Source organism: Nannospalax galili, unplaced genomic scaffold, assembly GCF_000622305.1.
Source record: "Nannospalax galili isolate Female #2095 unplaced genomic scaffold, S.galili_v1.0 scaffold664, whole genome shotgun sequence".
Taxonomy (NCBI): Eukaryota; Metazoa; Chordata; class Mammalia; order Rodentia; family Spalacidae; genus Nannospalax; species Nannospalax galili.
In genome coordinates, this window is record NW_008354274.1 from 3,550,038 (window position 1) to 3,569,105 (window position 19,068).

The window sequence follows — 19,068 nt, forward strand, 5'->3', positions numbered from 1 at the left end:
CCCATCCATTCCCCCCTATCTGCCCTTCTGGTAAATCTAGTCAGCCAGAGGTCCCTGTTCCAGGAGGATCAGCTGTTCCTCATCTACGGCAATCCATTGTCAGTATTCCTTTGGATAGAAATGGGGTCTGCTGTTCATTTTTCCAATAGTGTGTTGGGTTACTATCTGGAAGAGCCTTTATCCATCCTGGCCAACAGCTCGACTGAAGGTATCGCTTGTCTGGCTTTGCTGTTTGTCAAGTAACTTTTAGCTATATATATATATATGTGTGTGTGCATGCACCATGTACCTGCCTGACAGTAGTCAGAAGAGGACATTGGATCCTCTGGAACTGAAGTTACAAATGTTTGTTAGCCACTATGTGGGTGCTGGGAACCAAACGTGTAAGAGCAGCCAGTGCTTTTACTGCTGAGCCATCTCTCCAGCCCTTGGAGTTTTTAATCAAAGGTGCAGACAGTTTCATGGGCTTGAGAAGAAGGAATCTCCATGCCGATGGGCATCTACCTCTACCAAGTCCATTCCAGTCCTACCCCCACTTCCTGTGTGTTCTTTAACACAGGCTCTTACTATGTGGCCCAGGCTTCCTGCTTTAGTCTCCCGAACGTTGAGGGTTACAATTATGTACCACCACCGTTATTGATGTTCCGTGTTTATTTTTGTGGTTGAGGAGATGAAATCTAGGATCTTGAGCATGTTTTCCAACTGCTCTACCCCCAACCACACCCCAGCCCCTCACTGGAGGATTGTAAGGAAGCATTCTACCAGAGCTGCATTCCTCAACCCTCTCCACTTTATAGTTTGAGAAGAACAACTTATTTCTTGTTTTGAGAGGGCAACTTGGTCACAGTCTTGATTTCACTGTACTCCAAATAGACCTTGAACTTCTAATTTCTGCCTTAGCTCCCCAAGTAGCTGATAGCACACCTGCACTGCCAGTCCCAGCTTCTGGGGAAATACCTTAGAAGTTAATTTTTGAGGAGCTAGGGCTCAGTGGCCAAGAACACTGGGTGCTCTTGGGGAAGACCAGGGTTCAGTTCCTAGCACCCACATGGTAGTTAACAACCATCCACAACTCCAGTTCCAGGGAATTGATGCCCTCTTTTCACTTTCTGGCATTTCCACATGACATAGGTACACGTACATGCCTGGAGGCAAATAAATCACTCACACACATAAGAAAAATGAATAAATAAAAAACTAAAAATTTTTTTTTGTGGCTTTGCAAAATCTTTGGGGACTGGAGGGTAATGAATTTGGAGAAGTCAGTGACATTGCTCCAGTGTTTTCTTCCCCAGCTGTTTTCAGCTGCGCCGTGCCATTTAATTGTGAGGCACACTGCCTTCCAGCTGAGATCCCCACAGTGAAGTTTGTTCTCAAAGGGTTGGAGCAGGGAGGGGTTGACATTCCACGGCCTTGTCTGGGGGATGCTGGAGGGACTTGGAAGGGTTGTGACTGCTTAGGACACCTATGGTGCAGGCCAGCTGCATAGTAAGGGTTTCTGTGTGTGTATGTGTGTGAGATAAGGTCTTGCTGTGTAAGCCAAGCTGCCCTCAAACTCTCAATCCCCTGCCTCTGCCTCCTGAGTACTGGGATTATAGGTGTGTGCCTTTACATCTGATTGTTTTTTATATTATGTGCATGAGTGTTTTGCCTGCATGTATGTAATTATACCTGTACATGAAATGCCCATGGAAGCCAGAAGAGGATGTTGGATACTCTGGAACTGGGGTTAAGAATGATTATTAGCGCTGGGTGTGATGGCACACACCTGTATTCCTAACACTTGGGAGGCAGAGGCAGGTGGATCTCTCTGAGTTCAAGGCCAGCCTGGTCTACATAACAAGTTCGAGGCCAGCTGGGGTTACAGGGAGACCCTGTTTCAAAAAGACCAAAAAAAAAAAAAAAAAGAATGCAGGTGCACATGTATGAAAGTGCATTGTATGCTTGTCTAGAGCAGAGAAGTTCAACTTGGGTGTAGTTCTGGGCGTTCTCCACCCTTTTTTGTATTTTTCTAAAACATTTATTGTGTATGTTCATGCCTTGCATGTGTGTGGATCAGAGGAGAACTTGGGGGAGTTGAGTCTCCCCTACCTTCAGGTGGGTCATCATGCTTGGAAGGGGGCACCCTTACCGGCTGAAACATCCTGCCGGTGCTCCCTTTATATTTGAAGATGGGGCCTCATGCAGCCCAGATTGGCCATGAACTCATTACCGCCTGCGTCCACCCCCACCCAAGTGCTCCCAGGATTACAGAATTATGTCCCCATGCCTGGCTTTGGCCCTGTTTTTATTTTATCTTATTTATTTCGTTATTATTATTTTTGGTCTTTTTTGAGACAGGGTCTCCCTGTAGTCCCAGATGATCTGAAACTCACTATGTAGAACAGGCTGGTCTTGATCTCTGCCTCCCGAGTGCTGGGATTAAAGGCGTGCGCCACCATACCTGGCCCTTAGTTCATTTTTTGATTGACCAATAAAAACTGCAAAGCCAGGCTTGTTAGTGCAGGTCTGGAATCCTAGTTATCCAGGAGGCTAAGATAGGAGGATTGAAAGTTAAAGGCTAGCCTGGGCTACAGAATGAGTTCAGGGCTAGCCTAGGTAACTTAATAAAGCCTTATGCTAAATGTTTGTAGCCGCCATGTGGGTGCTGGGAATCGAACCTGGGTCCTGTGCAAGAGCAGTTGGTGCTCTTAACCACTGAGCCATCTCTCCAGCCCCTTTTTTTTGTTTGTATTTTATGTGCATGTTTTGCCAAGCATGTATGTAAGTGGGCCACGTGTTTGCAGTACCTGCAGAGGCCAGAAGAGGGCCATCAGATCACCTTGAACTGGAGCTACTGGGGTTATAGGCAGCTGTTAGCTGCCATGTGAGTGCTGGGAACTGAATGCAGGTCTCCTGCAAGAGCAGCCAGTGCTTTTAACCACTGAGCTGTCTCTTCACCTTCCGCGGCCCTGTTTTATGAGGGTGTTTGAGAGCAGGCAAGGGTCAAGGCACTGTTTGTGCTTCAGAAGTTTTTAAAGGTCTGTCTTAGATTTTCCTGTGTTCAAAGTTCACATTCTTCATCTGGTATGGTCCTTTGGCAATCATTAGTGAGTTCTCAGGCCTCTTTTGAAGATGATCTTACCTTAATGGTTGAGAAAACCTTAAAAATGAAGTCATGAGTAATAGAACTCCCACGTCTTTCATAAAAATTTTAGCTGGGCAGGTGATGCCTGTAATCCCAGCACTCAGGAGGCAGAGGCTCATCTGAGTCAAAGGCTAGTCTGTTCTACATAGTGAGTTCATGTCAGCTGGGGCTACACAGTGAGACTGTCTCAAAAAAATTTTTTTTCAATAGTCTCTTGTTTCCCCTGCCCCCATTTTCTTTCTACCAGTGCCTTTCGTTTTTCTATTTCTGTGCGGGGGGGTTTTTTGGTTTTTTTTGTTTTTGTTTGTTTGTTTGTTTGTTTTTGGTCTTTTTGAGACAGGGTTTCCAGCTGACTTGGAATTCACTATGTAGACCAGGCTGGCCTTGAACTCACAGAGATCCACCTGCCTCTGCCTCGTGAGTGCTGGGATTAAAGGCATGCACTACAATGCCCAGCTTGTTCCTGTATCTTTTATATTGAGTTGGTGTTTGCTCTGAGAGAGAGAGAGAGAGAGAGAGACTGACTCCTTATGTAGCTAGGGCTGCCAGTTCCTCCTGCCCCAGCCTCTGAGTGCTGGGATTACGAGGGTGCCTGAGGAAGGGCACTTGGGGCAGACCTCTGGCTTCCACACACATGTGCATACACAGACATATATGCACAGTTTTGCTTGTACTGTTGATGTGATGTCTTCTGGTGATTTGCGTTTTCCTGATGGCTAATGATGTACGTGCAGATTCACACACAGGTGAAACCGCCAGGTAGTGATTCTTCCAGGTGCTGTAGCATGGAGAAGGGGTGGGTCTGGTGTGGCTGTGTGGCGTGGCCAGAGTCCATGTGCTGAGCCAGCACAGGGTGCAGGGAGGTCTCCCTGTCTGAGCAGCTGTCTTCACCTGGCTTCCACCTTCCCTCTCAACAGGCCCACTAACGCCTCACATCACTGAGCCCAGGGACCCAGACCCCAGTCGAATGCAGATGCCGCAGAGCAACCCGCTTCTCCTGTCCTACACCCTGCAGGAGCTGCTGGCAAGGGACACAGTGCAGGTGGAGCTCATCCCTGAGAAGAAGGGCCTCTTCCTTAAGCATGTGGAGTACGAGGTTTCCAGCCAGGTAACCAGAAATCACTGGTGTCACTGTGGGCCTTGGAGAGCAAGGGGCAAGCCTGGTACAGGGTGCAGAGAGGGGAGTGTGAGGCAGGGTCTAGGGTCATCCAACATCCAATGACACAGTTGAGCTGCCTGGGGTAGGTTTTGCATGCGTGCTGGTCCCTGAAGCTGGTTCCAACATACTCAGGTGACTTCCGCCCTTACAACATTGTGACTGGAATTGTTTTCCTTTTTTTAAAAAATATATTTTATTTATTATTTTTATTTTATGTGTATGAGTGTATTGCCTGCATGTATGTGAGTGCACCTGTGTCGTGCAATGCTGCGGTGGTCAGAAGAGGGCTTCGGATTCCCCTGGAACTGGATAGCCGCTGTGTGGGTGCTGGGAATTGAACCCGGGTCCTCTGCAAGAGCAGTCAGTGCTCTTAACCGCTGAGCCATCTCTCCAGCCCCCTTTTTTCTTTTTTAAATTTATTTTTGTTTGTTGAGACAGGATCTCATTATGTAGCCCTGGCTGGCCTGGAACTCATGGGAATCTTCCTGCCTTGGCCTTCTGAGTGCAGGGAATTACAGGCCTGACCCACCAGGCCTGGCTTGTAGGAATCGTTTGTCTGAAAAACATAAACCCAAAACACAGCTGCCCCAGTGGGAGTTTGCAACATCAGCAGTTCCCCTGAGGATTGGAGACCCAGTCCAGTGGAGTCTGCTCCCCAGCATTGCCTCCCATCTGTAGGGCAGGACTGGCTCATGTCCTTGGCCCCCTTCAGTGACACTGCCTTTCTGCTGTCAGAGTGCCCAAGTGTCTGAGTTCATCAGACACAGCACTGTGGTGACAGGTTTGGTGCTCAGTGTGTGGTTTCCCAGTGGTACGTGGTCTTTCTGTGCCTTTATCCATTGCACTTGGGTGTCTTATTCAAGATGGGATGGATTCAGGGGAATTTTACTCTTTATCCTGTGATAGAATAGAATAGTTGGTAGCTGACACCATCCCCTGGTGCTATGTTGTCCTTGAGGTCTGGGGGACTTGAAGGGACAGAGTGGGGCCCATGCCCCTGGGGAAGGGTACAATTCTGGCTGCACCAAGCTGAGTTCAAAAAGTGAGTCCAGGGCCCAGCATGCAGGTGTTTGGTGTTCTGTCATGACTATGTGCTGTGTTCTTTTTTCTTTTAAAGACTATCTCACCATGTAACCCAGGTTATCCTGGAGGTCACTGTCTAGCCTTATTGACCATGAACTTACAGTCCTCTTCCCTCTACCTTCTAAGTGCTAGGATCACAGGTGTGGTCTCTGCCACCCTGTGTGCTCTGCAGAGTCAGGAATCACAGGACTCTTGTCAGCAGCAAAACAGTCCCAGTGCTTGTGCAAAGCTAAAGATGGAGGGCTGGGTGTGATGGTGCCCACCTTTATTCCCAGCCCTCTGGAGGCAGAGGCAGGCAGATCTCTGAGCTTGAGTTCCAGGTCAGCTGGGAAGGAAGACACTGTCTTAAAAAAACAGAGAAAGAGAACATGTCTATCTGGCATCCTGTGGTGTCACCTCACCCCAGTAGAAGCTGAGAGAACTGGTTGTGGGGTGCCGTTTGGAGTGAACCAGCCCCTCCTCCCAGGCCCCACTTGACCCAGTGTAGAAAACTGCTGCTGCCTGCTGTCTTGGCCTTCTGTTGTGTTGCAGGCTGTTTTCCTGTTTCTTTTCTTTTTAAAAAAATTTTTTGGGGGGTAGGGGGTTGGGGCACGTGCCACAGTGTCTGTGTGGTAGTCAGAAGACAACTTTCAGGAGTCAGATTCTTTCTATCACGTGGGTACTGAGGCTTGAACTCAGGTCACACACACACACACACACACACACACGTGGAGGTCAGATAGAAGCCAGATGTCTTATTCTGTCGCTCTCTGCCTTATTTGTTGAGACAGGATCTATCGTTGACTTGGAGCTTGCTGTTGCAGCTACACTGACTGGCCAGTGAGCTCCAGAGACCATCAGTTTCTGATCTCCTAATGCTGGGGTTACAAGCCCATGCTGCCATATCTACCCTTTACATGGGCTCTGTGAATTTGTTTTTTCTTGGGAGTGGGAGCCATAGCCTTAGCTGGTCTGGAACTTGCTATTAGACCAGGCTGGCCTCCATCTCAAAAAGAGATCCACCCTGCCTCCTGAGTGCTGAGACTAAAGGCATGTGCCTCCATTCCCGGCTGTGAATCTGAACTCAGGTCCTCATACTTGTGTGGCTAGCACGTTACCCTCTGAGCCATTTCCCCAGCCCCCAATGTAGTACCTTTGAAAGATAGGACAGTGCCCATCTAGGCAGTAACAGCTCATGTGTAGTGTTGTCTTGTTTTTTTGAGACAAGGTAGCCCAGGCTGACCCTGAACTCAAGATCGTCCTGCCTTAGCCTCCCAAGTACTGGGACTATAGGGGTGCATACCACTACCCCTGGCAAGGATTTATCTTTGTGCATGTGTGCATGTGGGTGTGCATGTGTATATGGACACCTGAGATCAGCTCCGGGTGTTGTTTCCCAAGCACTATCCACCTTGTTTTTTGACTTTTACCTTGAAGTTGCCAGTGTAGTTATTGAGTCCTTGGACTGTCTGTGCCTCTCAATGCTAGGGTTACAGGCGTGCGCCCCCACACTCAGCTTTTACTGGCTGCTGGGTATCCAGACTCAGGTCTTCATGCCTGTACAGCAAGCACTTTGCCTCCTGAGATGTCTCCACAGCCCCATGCTTTATTTTGTAAGGGCAGATGATACCCCTGAGCAGTGACAACTCCTGTGAAGAGCCTCGTCAAGGCAGTGAGCTTTCCAGGTATCAGAGGTTGCATTTCTTTTTTCTTCCTTTTTTTTTTGTTTAATTTTATTTATTATTTTTATTTTATGTGTATGTGTGTATTGCCTGCATGTAGGTAAGTGCACCCATGTCGTGCAATGCCTGCAGAGGCAAAGGCTTAAAGAATCTTCCAGTGAGGGACTGGGGCATGGCTCAGTAGTAGAGCACCTGCCTAGGATCGCCCAGTGAGGGGCTTGGGGCGTGGCTCAGTGGTACATAGCACCTGCCTATAAGAAATGGTTTCTGTTTTGCAGCGCTTCAAATCCTCTGTGTACAGACGGTACAATGACTTTGTGGTCTTCCATGAAGTGCTGCTCCACAAGTTCCCGTATCGCATGGTGCCAGCCCTTCCACCTAAGAGAGTGCTGGGAGGTAAGGCAGGGTACAGGGAGGCCTGATGGGTGGGGGCAAGCTGTCCTCTGGGGTGGCATGGTGCTGTGTGGTCCTGTTGCAGCCCAGGATGCTGCTTCTGCCTCATGGTCCAGATGGGGCTGGCAGTAGGACCGCACGGTACACTGCCACCTTGGCTATTCTGGGGTTATAGCTATGGCTGAGCCTTGCTCTGGTGTGGGAAGGTGGCCCACCTCAGGAGCCTTCTGGCTGGATGACTAGCATGTAGGGAGAGTCACATCTCAGTGCTGCTGCCATGGGTGCTTTGCATTCTGTGAGTATCATTAGTGACTTCACTGCTTTGCAGGGTGCCGGCCATCCCTGGATCTTATTGGTCATCCACAGATGACATCAAAACCCAAATAAAACTTGACTGACATTTGTTACTTCTCTGTTGCTGACAAAAGCAACTTAAGGAAGGAAGGGATTATTGTGACTCACAGTATGAGGGTACAGTACATCATGGTGGGAAGGCATGGTGGCAGGAGCATGAGGCAGCTGGTCACATGGCATCCACAGTCAGGAAGCAGAGAGAGATGGATGCTGCTGCTCAGCTCGCTGTCTCCTTTTTATTCAGTCCAGGACCCCAGCCTATGGGATGGCCTTCCCCGCTCAGATACTCCTTCACACACATGCCCAGAGGTTTGCCTCCTAGGTGATTATAGATCCTATCAAATTGCCAGTCAGCACAAACCGTCAAATGGATAAGCCAGGTATAGTGGTGCACACAAACCCCAGCATTCAAGTGGCTGAGGGAGGAGGGTCAAGAGTTCAGGCCAGTCTGGTCCACGTTAGACCTTGTCTCAACAGCAACAAGGTAAAATTTTATGCAGAGCCTGCCAGTTCACTGTCTATTTCCCCAGCTACCCCAGTGGAACTGCAGCTGCACATGGGGAGCAGCTTGAGACACACCCACTGGTCCAGTTTCCACCATCCTGAACCCCCTTAACATAACCATGTCCTCTTGGCGGCCACTGGGTAGCTCAGTTTCTGAAGACATGGCTGCCTGGGCATCCCTTTGTGGCCTATGGGACAGGCCATGCTCATTACCGACCAAAGCGTGTGGCAGGAAGCAGAATCCAGTTGGATGGAGTACTGGGGGGACAGATCCTTGCTTGCCAGCACCCAGCATCCAAGCTGACTGTGGCAGAGTTTAGTGCCTGAAAACTGCAGGCAAATTTGGAGTCACGTGACTCAGCCTTCAGGACCTCTGCAGGGCCTGAGGGGAGGTGGGCCTCATCTCACTATATTTTAATTTAATTTTATTTATTTATTTTTTTTGTCTTTTTTGAGACAAGGTCTCCCTGTAGTAAAAAACTGTGCCAGTCCCTATGCCCACACCCCATGACACTATTTTTTCAATGTATTTTTTTCTTTTAAAAGTTTATTTATTTTTATTTTATCTATATGAGTGTTTTGCACTGCATGTATATAAGAGTGCTGTGTGTGTGCAGTGCCTGTGGAGGCCAGAAAAGTGCATAGGATCCCCTGGAACTGGAGTTATGGACAGTTGTTAGCCGTCATGTGGTTACTAGGAACTGAACCCTTCAATAAGAGCAGCCAGTGCTTTTAACCACTGAACCATCTCTCCAGCCCCCTCAGTGTAGTTTTCAATAACTTTTTAAAGTGTTTTCAGGAAAGGGTGTTTTGTTGGCCTCCAGCTTGCTATGTGGCTGAGGCCGGCCTTAAACATCTGATCTTCTCACCTTCCCCTTTACCTCCCAAGGGATTATAGGCATCTGCTACCCTACCCAGCTCAATTTTTTTTTTGGACAGGGTCTCACTATGTAGCCCTGGATGTCCTAGAACTCACTGTGTAGACCAGGCTGGCCTTAGACTCACAGAAATCCACCTGCCTCTGCCTCCTGAGGGCTGGGATTAAAGTTGTGCACCACTATACTTGATTTTAAAATATATACTACTTTAAACAGCCATTTCTGTCTGTGGTCAGATTTAAATATACATTTTTATTCTTTTCTCTGAAATAGAAACGTGTACCCAAATTAAAGCAGTTCTTTGGGCTCGGGGATTGCGTGGCATGTATAAGACCCTGGGTTGGAACCTTGGTATCACAGAGAAAAAGCAATTGGATTTATGACAGAAAGGTGCTTACCGAGCAAGACTGATGACCTGAGTTAGATCTCTGGAGCCCACAGTAGAACGAGAGAACTGACTACCAAAAGTTGTCCTAGTCTACAAGTGCATTGTGGAATAGGTGTGTGCATGAGTGCACGCGTGCACGCGCGCGCGCACACACACGTACCCTCACACGCATCATGCATGCACAATAATAATAAACTAATAAAAGTTAGGAGTGATGAGAACTGGAAAGTTGACCCCAGGACACCTTTCTTTTAGGTGGCTGTGAGGGGTCACACCTGGCTCACAGATTTTTTTTTTTTTTTTGGTCTTTGTTTTTTTGAGACAGGGTCTCCCTGTAGCCCCAGCTGGCCTGGAATTCAGTATGTAGACCAGGCTAGCCTCAAATTCACAGAGATCCACCTCCCTCTGCCTCCCAAGTGCTGGGATTACAGGCATGTAATTTTTGTCTTTTTTTGGTCTTTTTGATGAATCGCTTTTTGTTGGTTGTTTGAGACAGGGTTTTGTTCTGTAGTCCAGCCTGGCCTCAAACACTCTGTGTAGCCCAAGCTGGACTCCATCTTCCTGTTACCTTCCTGCCTATCTCCCAAGTGCTAGGAACATATGTGTTTACGACCTCACCCAGCCTCCCAGTGCTGTCCATTGAACCCGAGTGATCTTGGCCATCCCTGTACCCATATGGGAGTGGGGGGCTAGGGGGCTCAGTTGCCCTTTGTGTTCTTGGTGCATATTGAGCATTGTACTCTTGACTGGGGCAGGCCACTGTGACCCTCTGCTAAGTTGCTGGGGAGCCTGCTCAGTGTGGGAGCCTTGGGGACTCTATGGTGACCTGGTACTCCTCTCCAGCTGACAGGGAATTTATTGAGGGGCGCCGGAGGGCCCTGAAGCGCTTCATCAACCTGGTGGCCCGGCACCCGCCATTCTCAGAGGACACTCTGCTCAAGCTCTTCCTGTCCTTCAGTGGCCCAGTAAGTGTGTCCTTAAGGTCCTGTTGTGGGTGGCATTCTGGGGTCCAAAACTGTCATTTTATCCTTTACTTGGAACCTTGCCTCACACTGTGGCTTAGACTGGCACAGGCTGGGCTCTCACTAGAGGTGATCCTCCTGCCTTAGTCCACTAAGTGCTGGGATTTCAAGCATCAGCCACCATGCCCAGCTTTTATTCCATCGTTGACCCGTGTTTCTTCTGTCCCCTGTGCCCAATTTGGATGTCTGAAAAGAATTTGTTTGATTGCACGGACAGAACAAGACTTGCTTTCTTTTGAAGGGTGGACTGGGCGTCATTTTAAAGCGGCCTCCTTGTGACTTTGGAGGATTTTCTGTACCATGTGGGAATCACAGGATGTCAGTATATGGTCACTTTGGGGGTTGAGGGTTAGTGTACAGAAGGGAAGATGGAGGCTAGGGAGATGGCTTGGCGGTTAAGAGCATGTACTGCTTTTGCAGAGGACCCGAGTTCAGCTCCCAGCCTCCCCATCAACTCTAGCTACAGAGGAGCTGCTACCCTCTTCTGGGCTCCACAGGCACCTGCACTCATGTGCACAAACCCCACACACAGACACATTAAAAATACAGTAAATTTTTTTGTGTGTGGGTCACCCAAACATAATACTAAAAATATAATAAATCTTAAAAAAAAAAAAAAAAAGCAAAAAGAGGGGGGGAGGTCAGAAGGGCTCAGCCTTTCGGAGGTGTGTCCAGGCCCAGGCCGGTGGGTGTGTTGTGGGGAGGTGTGCCCAAAGCAAAAAGAGGGTGGGATGGTTTGGAGGGTCTGTGGAGGGGTTAGAAATTGTGTGAGTCAGTTGTGTTTGCTTGAAACCAAAGCATAAAGGTAACTCTGAGGCCCTCTGGAGGAATGGGCTTCTCTCCAGCCGAGCTGAGGTAGAGATCCATATCTGGAGAAAATGCTGCCAGCCTTCCCTGGCAGACAGGCTCAGTGATGGGTGAGCAGAGAGGGGAGGGAAATATGCTTGAGTGGATACTGGGGGGAGGCTGGCCCCCCTTTCCCAACCGCAGGGCAGGGCACATGGCTCAGTCGGAGTCAGCACAGCTTTGTCGTTTTGGTTTTGGTTTCTGGTGTTTGTGTGTTGTAAGTGTGGGGATGTACATGTCTGTGCCCATATACTGAGGTCAGAGGAGAATGTTGGGTGTCCTGCCCTGTCACTCTCCACCTTACTCCTGTGAGACAGGGTCTCACTGAACCTGTACTAGGCTGACAGCCAGCTTGCTCCAGCCATCCTCCTGTCTCTTGCTTCCCACAGTGCTAGGGTTAAAGGCACGTGTAATTAGCCTTTTACGTGGGTGCTGGGGGTTTGAACTCAGGTTCTCATGTTTGAATAGCAAACACTTCTACCCACTGAGCCATGTCCCCAACCCCAACCCAACTTCTGTACTAGATCTTGCTTCTCTGAGGGGCAGGAAGGGCCTCTGACTTCTGTGGGAAGGTCATAGGCTTTCTCTAGGTTACTCCTACCCCCCAGTGCCTGCCCACTCATAGCAGATAGTCTGTAGATACTTGCAGCCTTTTTTGTTTGTTTTTGTGGTGTTGCCCTAGAACCTGGAGTCTCATGCATGATACATAGGTGCTGCTGGCCACTGAGCCACACTCTCAGGCCTGGTGGGGCCCTTGAGCCTGGGGGGCAGTCAAGTGATTGAATTCCAGAGCAGGAATGGGGTACCATCTGGGAGCCCCCTGCACTCCAGGCAGAAGACTGGAAGGCCGGGTGCAGAGGGAATGGGCTTTCCTTATGGGGATAGGAAGCTCCCTGGTGTCCTTGTCTGTCCATGGTCGTTGTGTTCACATAGCGTTCCCTGGCCTCAGTTTCCTTTTTTGGTGAAAGGACAGAATTGGAGATGATCTCTAAGCATCTCTGAAGTAATGAGGTCTTCCACACGGAGGTGGCTTCTGGCTATGTATTCTTGTGTTTTCCTGGTGGTTCCTTATTTGAAGGCTTAACTTTGCCAGTGTGGCCTCGTAGCCTGGGCCAGACCACCCGGTTAATCACAGAGTTACCGTGGATTTGTTCACAGGAAGAAGAAAACTCTTTTCCCTTCCTTTGCTGCACAGACTCTGAAGGCCTTGTGGATCCCATGTGTGTCTCTGGGGTCTGGCTGGGCCTGTTGTAGATGGAGCTCTGGGATTCTGGAGCAGGGCCTTGTTCTGTTCTGCACTTGGTTTGACTCCTCTTCTGTCTTTCCTGTAATCGGTAACTGTAAAGAGATTCTGGAATGCTGATGAACTAGCAAATGCACGGGGACAGGTTTCTTTTCAGGAGGGACTGTCTGGATTGTTTTGTGTTTTTTTGTTTTCTTTTGTTTTGTTTTGTTTTTTGCAGTTTTTTGTCTTTTGAGACAGAGTCTGGACCTTAGTCATCCTTCTGCTTCACCTTTCTGAATGCTGGGATCACAGGCATGTACCACCATGCCCAACAATTTAATTAATTGTCTTTTTTTGTATGTCCGTGTGATCATGTGTGTGTGTGATTGTGTGTGTGGTGTGTGTGCAGGTGTGCATGCCTGTGTGCACATCCATGTGTGTACGTGGAGACCACAGGAGGACGTTGGGCCCTTCTGACTGCCTTATCCCTTATTCTCACTGAACCTGGAGTTACACTGATAGCCCGGAGCCCCAGCCATCGTCCTGTCTCCACCCCGTAGTGCCGGGGTTACAGGCTCGTGTAGCTAAGCGTGGTTTTTCATGTGGGGGCTGGGGATTGCATGTGTGGCCCTCATGCTTGGGTAGCCAAGTGTTCTGGCCCACTGAGCCATCCTGCCCTCCCCTCCCTATTTTATCTATTTATTTGATGTTTCTTGAGATGGGATTCTTTTTTTTCTTAAAATATTTATTATTTTTATTTTTTTGTGTATTAATATATTGCCTGCATGTATGTGAGTGAGTCTGTGGCCTGCATTGCCTGCAGAGGTCAGAATACGGCATTGGATTCCCCTGGAACTGGAGTTATGCGTGGTTGTTAGCCACCATTTGGGTGCTGGGCATTGAACCCAGGTCCTCTGTAAGAGCAGTGAATGCCCTTAATCACTGAGCCATCTCTCTAGCCCCGAGATGGGATTCTTGCTATATAGCCCAGGCTAGCTCAGAACACTCTTTATCTCCTGCCTCAGCATCCCCAGTACTGGAATTACAGGCCAGTAGGCCCAGCTCGTGTTGGTTGGGCCTCTCAGTAACTTGCTTGCTCTCACCCTGGTGTTGGCAGTGGTGGGAAAGGGTGAAGCTGTGTCTTTACTTTTCTAGGACCTGCAACATAAGCTCAAGGAGACGGCCCAGTGCGTGGGAGATGAGTTCATGAACTGTAAGCTGGCTGCTAGCGCCAAGGTAGTTTTCTGATTTTGGGTATTCCTTCCCCTTTTGCCCAGAGCAATGGTAGTGCCAACCCTTGACAGTCCTCACTGTGCCGGTCTGGGTGTCGGACACTGCAGGCTCCACCATACATTCTTGTTTGACCCCTGGCAGCAGGCTCTGCCTGCCTTAGATACGCAAACAGGGTCTATCTTCTCAACACCCTTTTAGGACTTCCTCCCAGCTGACATCCAGACTCAGTTCGCCATGAGCCGGGAGCTGATTCGAAACATCTACAACAGTTTCTACAAGTTGAGGGACAGGGCCGAGCGGATTGCATCCCGGGCCATCGACAATGCTGCCGATCTTCTCATATTTGGAAAGGAGCTCAGGCAGGTGACCCTGTGGGGACTCTGGGGTGAGTCAGGTGGAGGGTGGGGTCTGCAGCCCCTGTTTTCTGTGATCATCCTGACCACCATCCTGACCCCTTTCATTGCAGGGGGTGGGGAGTAGGTCAGCAGGTGTGGGTCACCGAAGGTAGCATTAGGGGTTTAGGCAGAGCAGTGGATCCTTACATGCCTCCCATAATTCCCAGCAGCAGTCTTTCTGGTACTTTCTGTTGCTGTGGTAAAATACCTGATAATAGCAACTTAAGATTTCAGATCAGAGTTTGGAGGGAGGGCAGGGCACAGGAGCAGAAGGCAGCTAGCTGGTCACAGTGCATCCCCAGTCAGGAAACAGATGCTCGGCTTGCTTTCTCCTGTTTTTGTTTTGTTTTGTTGAGGCAAGTTCTCACTATGGGGCCTTGACTGGCCTGGAACTCAGTATGTAGACCAGGCTAACCTCAAACTCAAGAGATCTTCCTGCCTCTGCCTCCTGAGTGCTGGGATTAAAGGCACCGCCACCTCTAGGTTCCCTTTTTCTTTTTTATTCACTCCTGCATCCAGACTAGATCTTCCTAATCAACCCTCTGGAGAAATCCCCTCATATACATGGCCAGAGGGTTTATTTCCATGGTGATTCTAGATGGCGATCCTGCCCCCCTGCACATTGGCCACCTTGGGTCTCCTTAGCAACACAGTGATTCTCTGCATCTGGGTTAAGGCCTGAGACCCTACCATCTTCCAAGCATCCCTTCTGAACTTTCCAAGGAGTGCAGACCCTTCTAGGATGGGAGCACGGACCTCTTAATGGAGTACTGACTCCTCCTGGGAACACTCATCTAGGGAAGGGACAGGCAGTTGAGTGTGTATTTTGTTTCTGCAGTGCTTTAGGCTCCGATACAACCCCCCTGCCTTCCTGGGCTGCTGTGCACCTCAGCATGTGGGGCTCCCTGAAGCAGGCGCTGAAGGGCTTGTCGGTGGAGTTTGCACTGCTTGCGGACAAGGCTGCACAGCAGGTGAGTGGCTTCCCTCTTCACAGCCCCTTACTAAAAGCTTAGTGGAGGACACTTTGGGTTAGTCTGACTTTGGAGCTCTCGAGCACTGTGTGAATGAGCTTCTGTTATGAGCGCAGAGCACCTGTGCCCATCTATTTCGGGTGGCTCCCCACGAGCTTCTGAGAGGGCGGCTGGTGACAGAGAACAGAGTGGTGTCTTGGCTTTGCTGAGTTCAGACAAATCTGTCCTTGCAACTCAGCTGTAATCTTGCATTAGGAGTCTGCTTCTAGGTGGACCATGTTTCGCATTGTGCCAGCCTGTACTTGGCAACCAGTGTCATTACCCATCGGAATAATTTAGTTCTCAGCACCCCAAGAGACTCCCTTCTCTTTCCTCCTTTCTCCACCACATCCATTTGATATCACAATGTGCTACTGCTGTATGGACAAGAGCTGCCTTTAATTAATACAATAATTTTTTTTGAGATGCCTTAGAATCCACTATGTAGACTAGGCTGGCCTCAATCTCACAAGAGATCTGCCTGCCTCTGCCTCCTAAGTACTGGAATTAAGCCCATGCCCTGTGTTTAGTTTTAAACTTATTATCTTTAATATTATTATTTTGTTGCAATAGGGTTGAACCCAGGGCCTTGTGCAGTCTAGGCAGGTGCTCTGCCAGTGAGCCACACCCCCAGCCCCTCACTGGGGGAGTCTAGGTAGGGGCTCTACCACTGAGCCACACCCCAGCCCCACACTTGAGGAGTCTAGGCAGGGGCTCTACCAGTGAGCCACGCCCCAGCCCCTCACTGGGGGAGTCTAGGCAGGGGCTCTACCACTGAGCCACACCCCAGCCCCTCACTGGGGGAGTCTAGGCAGGGGCTCTATCACTGAGCCACACCCCAGCCCCTCACTGGGGGAGTCTAGGCAGGGGCTCTATCACTGAGCCACACCCCAGCCCCTCACTGGGGGAGTCTAGGCAGGGGCTCTATCACTGAGCCACACCCCAGCCCCTCACTGGGGGAGTCTAGGCAGGGGCTCTATCACTGAGCCACACCCCAGCCCCTCACTGGGGGAGTCTAGGCAGGGGCTCTATCACTGAGCCACACCCCAGCCCCTCACTGGGGGAGTCTAGGCAGGGGCTCTATCACTGAGCCACACCCCAGCCCCTCACTGGGGGAGTCTAGGCAGGGGCTCTATCACTGAGCCACACCCCAGCCCCTCACTGGGGGAGTCTAGGCAGGGGCTCTATCACTGAGCCACACCCCAGCCCCTCACTGGGGGAGTCTAGGCAGGGGCTCTATCACTGAGCCACACCCCAGCCCCTCACTGGGGGAGTCTAGGCAGGGGCTCTATCACTGAGCCACACCCCAGCCCCTCACTGGGGGAGTCTAGGCAGGGGCTCTATCACTGAGCCACACCCCAGCCCCTCACTGGGGGAGTCTAGGCAGGGGCTCTATCACTGAGCCACACCCCAGCCCCTCACTGGGGGAGTCTAGGCAGGGGCTCTATCACTGAGCCACACCCCAGCCCCTCACTGGGGGAGTCTAGGCAGGGGCTCTATCACTGAGCCACACCCCAGCCCCTCACTGGGGGAGTCTAGGCAGGGGCTCTATCACTGAGCCACACCCCAGCCCCTCACTGGGGGAGTCTAGGCAGGGGCTCTATCACTGAGCCACACCCCAGCCCCTCACTGGGGGATTCTAGGCAGGGGCTCTATCACTGAGCCACACCCCAGCCCCTCACTGGGGGATTCTAGGCAGGGGCTCTACCACTTTTTACTCTTTACTTTTTACTTTTTTTTTTTTTTTGAGACTGGGTCTTACTAGCCTTGAACTTGTAATCCTCCTGTCCCATTCTGAGTAGCTGGGAATACCTGTCTAGGACACCACCCAGCTACAATTTAAATAAGCTAATATCCTTGTTGAAACTGCTCTCTGCTGAGCCATCCAGCTCTGCAGTCATCTGTGACAATCCACGTGCTAGGGACTCTGGGGTTTTTCCAGCTGGAGTCTGGAGGCTCAGGTGGGAGAAAGCCCGGGATTCCCTTCCTCTCTGGCCTCAAAGCCAGTGTGTTCCCTTTAGAAACTAGTTAGTTTAGGATTGTGCCTGTGTGTGTGTGTGTATGTGTACACATATACCAGTAGAAACCAGTTAGTTTAGGATTGTGCCTCTATGTGTGTGTGTATGTGTGTGTACACACGTACCAGTACATATGCACGTGTTTGCATGGGTGTGGAAGTTAGAGGACAGCCTTATGTGTCATCCTCAAGAATGCTGTTCACCTCCTTTGGAAGATCACTCGCTTTGGACTTCACTAATTAGTCAGCCAGCCTAGTGGTCCTCGTGTCTTTCTCCCTAGCACTGGGAGAGCAGGTGTGTGCCTCTGCACTGGCATCTTTACATAGGCTCTGGAAGTTCAAACTCATGCTCATGAGGCAAACACTTTACACACTGAGCCACCTCCCCAGCCCTCAGCCTTGGTGTCTTTTTTAAAAAATTAATTTTTTCCTTTTTGAGACAAGGTCTCCCTGTGGCCTTAGCTGGCCTGGAACTCACTGTGTAGACCAGGCTGACTTTGAACTCACAGAGATCCGCCTACCTCTTCCTCCTGAGTGCTGGGATTAAAGGCGTGTGCCACCATGCCCAGCAAAATTTCTTTATGTATGTATGTATGTATGTATGTATGTATGTATGTATGTATGTATGTATGTGTGTGTGGGTACATGCACCTACATGTACTTGCCCACAGAAGCCAGAAGAGGTTGTCTGATTCTGGAGAGCTAGAGTTACAGACAGTTGTGAGCCACCCACAACTCTAGTCATCTGGGGGGGCAGCAAGTGCTCTTAACTGTGAACCATCTCTCTCCAGTCCCCTTGTGTACGGTCAGAGGACAACCTTCAGGAGCCCATTCTCTCCCCCACTCTGTTGGGACACAGTCTCTTGTTTCTTCTGCTGTGTGTGTACTCAGGCTAGCTGGCCTGAGAGCTTCTGGTTGAGTCTCTCGGCTGTGCATTCCAACCTCTCTGTAGGCATGCTGCGGGATTACAGTACCTCTTCATCTGGCATTTTTGTGTGGGTGTTGTGGCTTGAACTCAGGTCCTCAGTCTTGTGCAGCAGGTGCTTTTTCCGCCATCTCGATGGCCCCAACTATTTTCTAATAACCCAGTGAGCCTTTCCTCCAGGCTTCTGTGCAAAATACATAAATGAATGAGTGTGGTGGCATAATCTCTCTTTTTTTTTAAAAAAAAATACTTATTATTTTTATTTTATGTGTATGCATATATTGCCTGTGTGTATGTAAGTGCACCCATGTCATGCAGTGTCCGAGGAGGACAGAAGAGGCTATTGGATCCCCTGGAACTGGGGTTACAGACAGTTGTTAGCTTCCATGTAGGTGCTGGGATTTGAACCCAGGTCTTCTGCATGAACAGCCAGTTCTCCAGCCCCAATAGTGTACTCTTTCAACCGCAGCACTTGTGAAGCAGAGGCAGATGGGTCTCTGTGAGTTTGAGGCCAGTCTGATCTACATAGTGAGTTTCAGGCCAGGGCTACATAGTGAGACCCTGTCTCAAAATAGATAGATAGATGATAGACAGACAGATGATAGATAGACAGATGATAGATCGATAGATAGATAGATGATTGATAGATAGATAGATAGATAGATAGATAGATAGATAGATAGATAGATAGATAGATAGATCGATCGATCGATCGATCGATCGATCTATCTGTCACAAGACCTTGGTTCTCTATACACTCAGCAGGATGCCTCTGGCCAGGTGCCTGTGCTCTGGCAAGCACAGCACAAAAAGTATAGATTCTGAGGGCCTTTCTGAGATGATTCTCT

General features: G+C 49.7%; 1 protein-coding gene across 2 annotated transcripts in view; it reads left to right on the top strand.

The window, feature by feature from the left end:
* The window catches only part of Snx8 (sorting nexin 8), a 51,735-nt gene that overhangs the window by 20,293 nt on the left and 12,374 nt on the right, over window positions 1–19,068 (top strand). For both annotated transcript variants that reach the window (XM_008851405.2, XM_029555158.1), the window contains exons 2-7: window positions 4,045–4,235; window positions 7,309–7,426; window positions 10,391–10,512; window positions 13,796–13,876; window positions 14,072–14,232; window positions 15,107–15,239. In XM_008851405.2, the coding sequence (XP_008849627.1) occupies window positions 4,045–4,235; window positions 7,309–7,426; window positions 10,391–10,512; window positions 13,796–13,876; window positions 14,072–14,232; window positions 15,107–15,239 (806 nt within the window). The remainder of the gene's footprint in view (window positions 1–4,044; window positions 4,236–7,308; window positions 7,427–10,390; window positions 10,513–13,795; window positions 13,877–14,071; window positions 14,233–15,106; window positions 15,240–19,068) is intronic.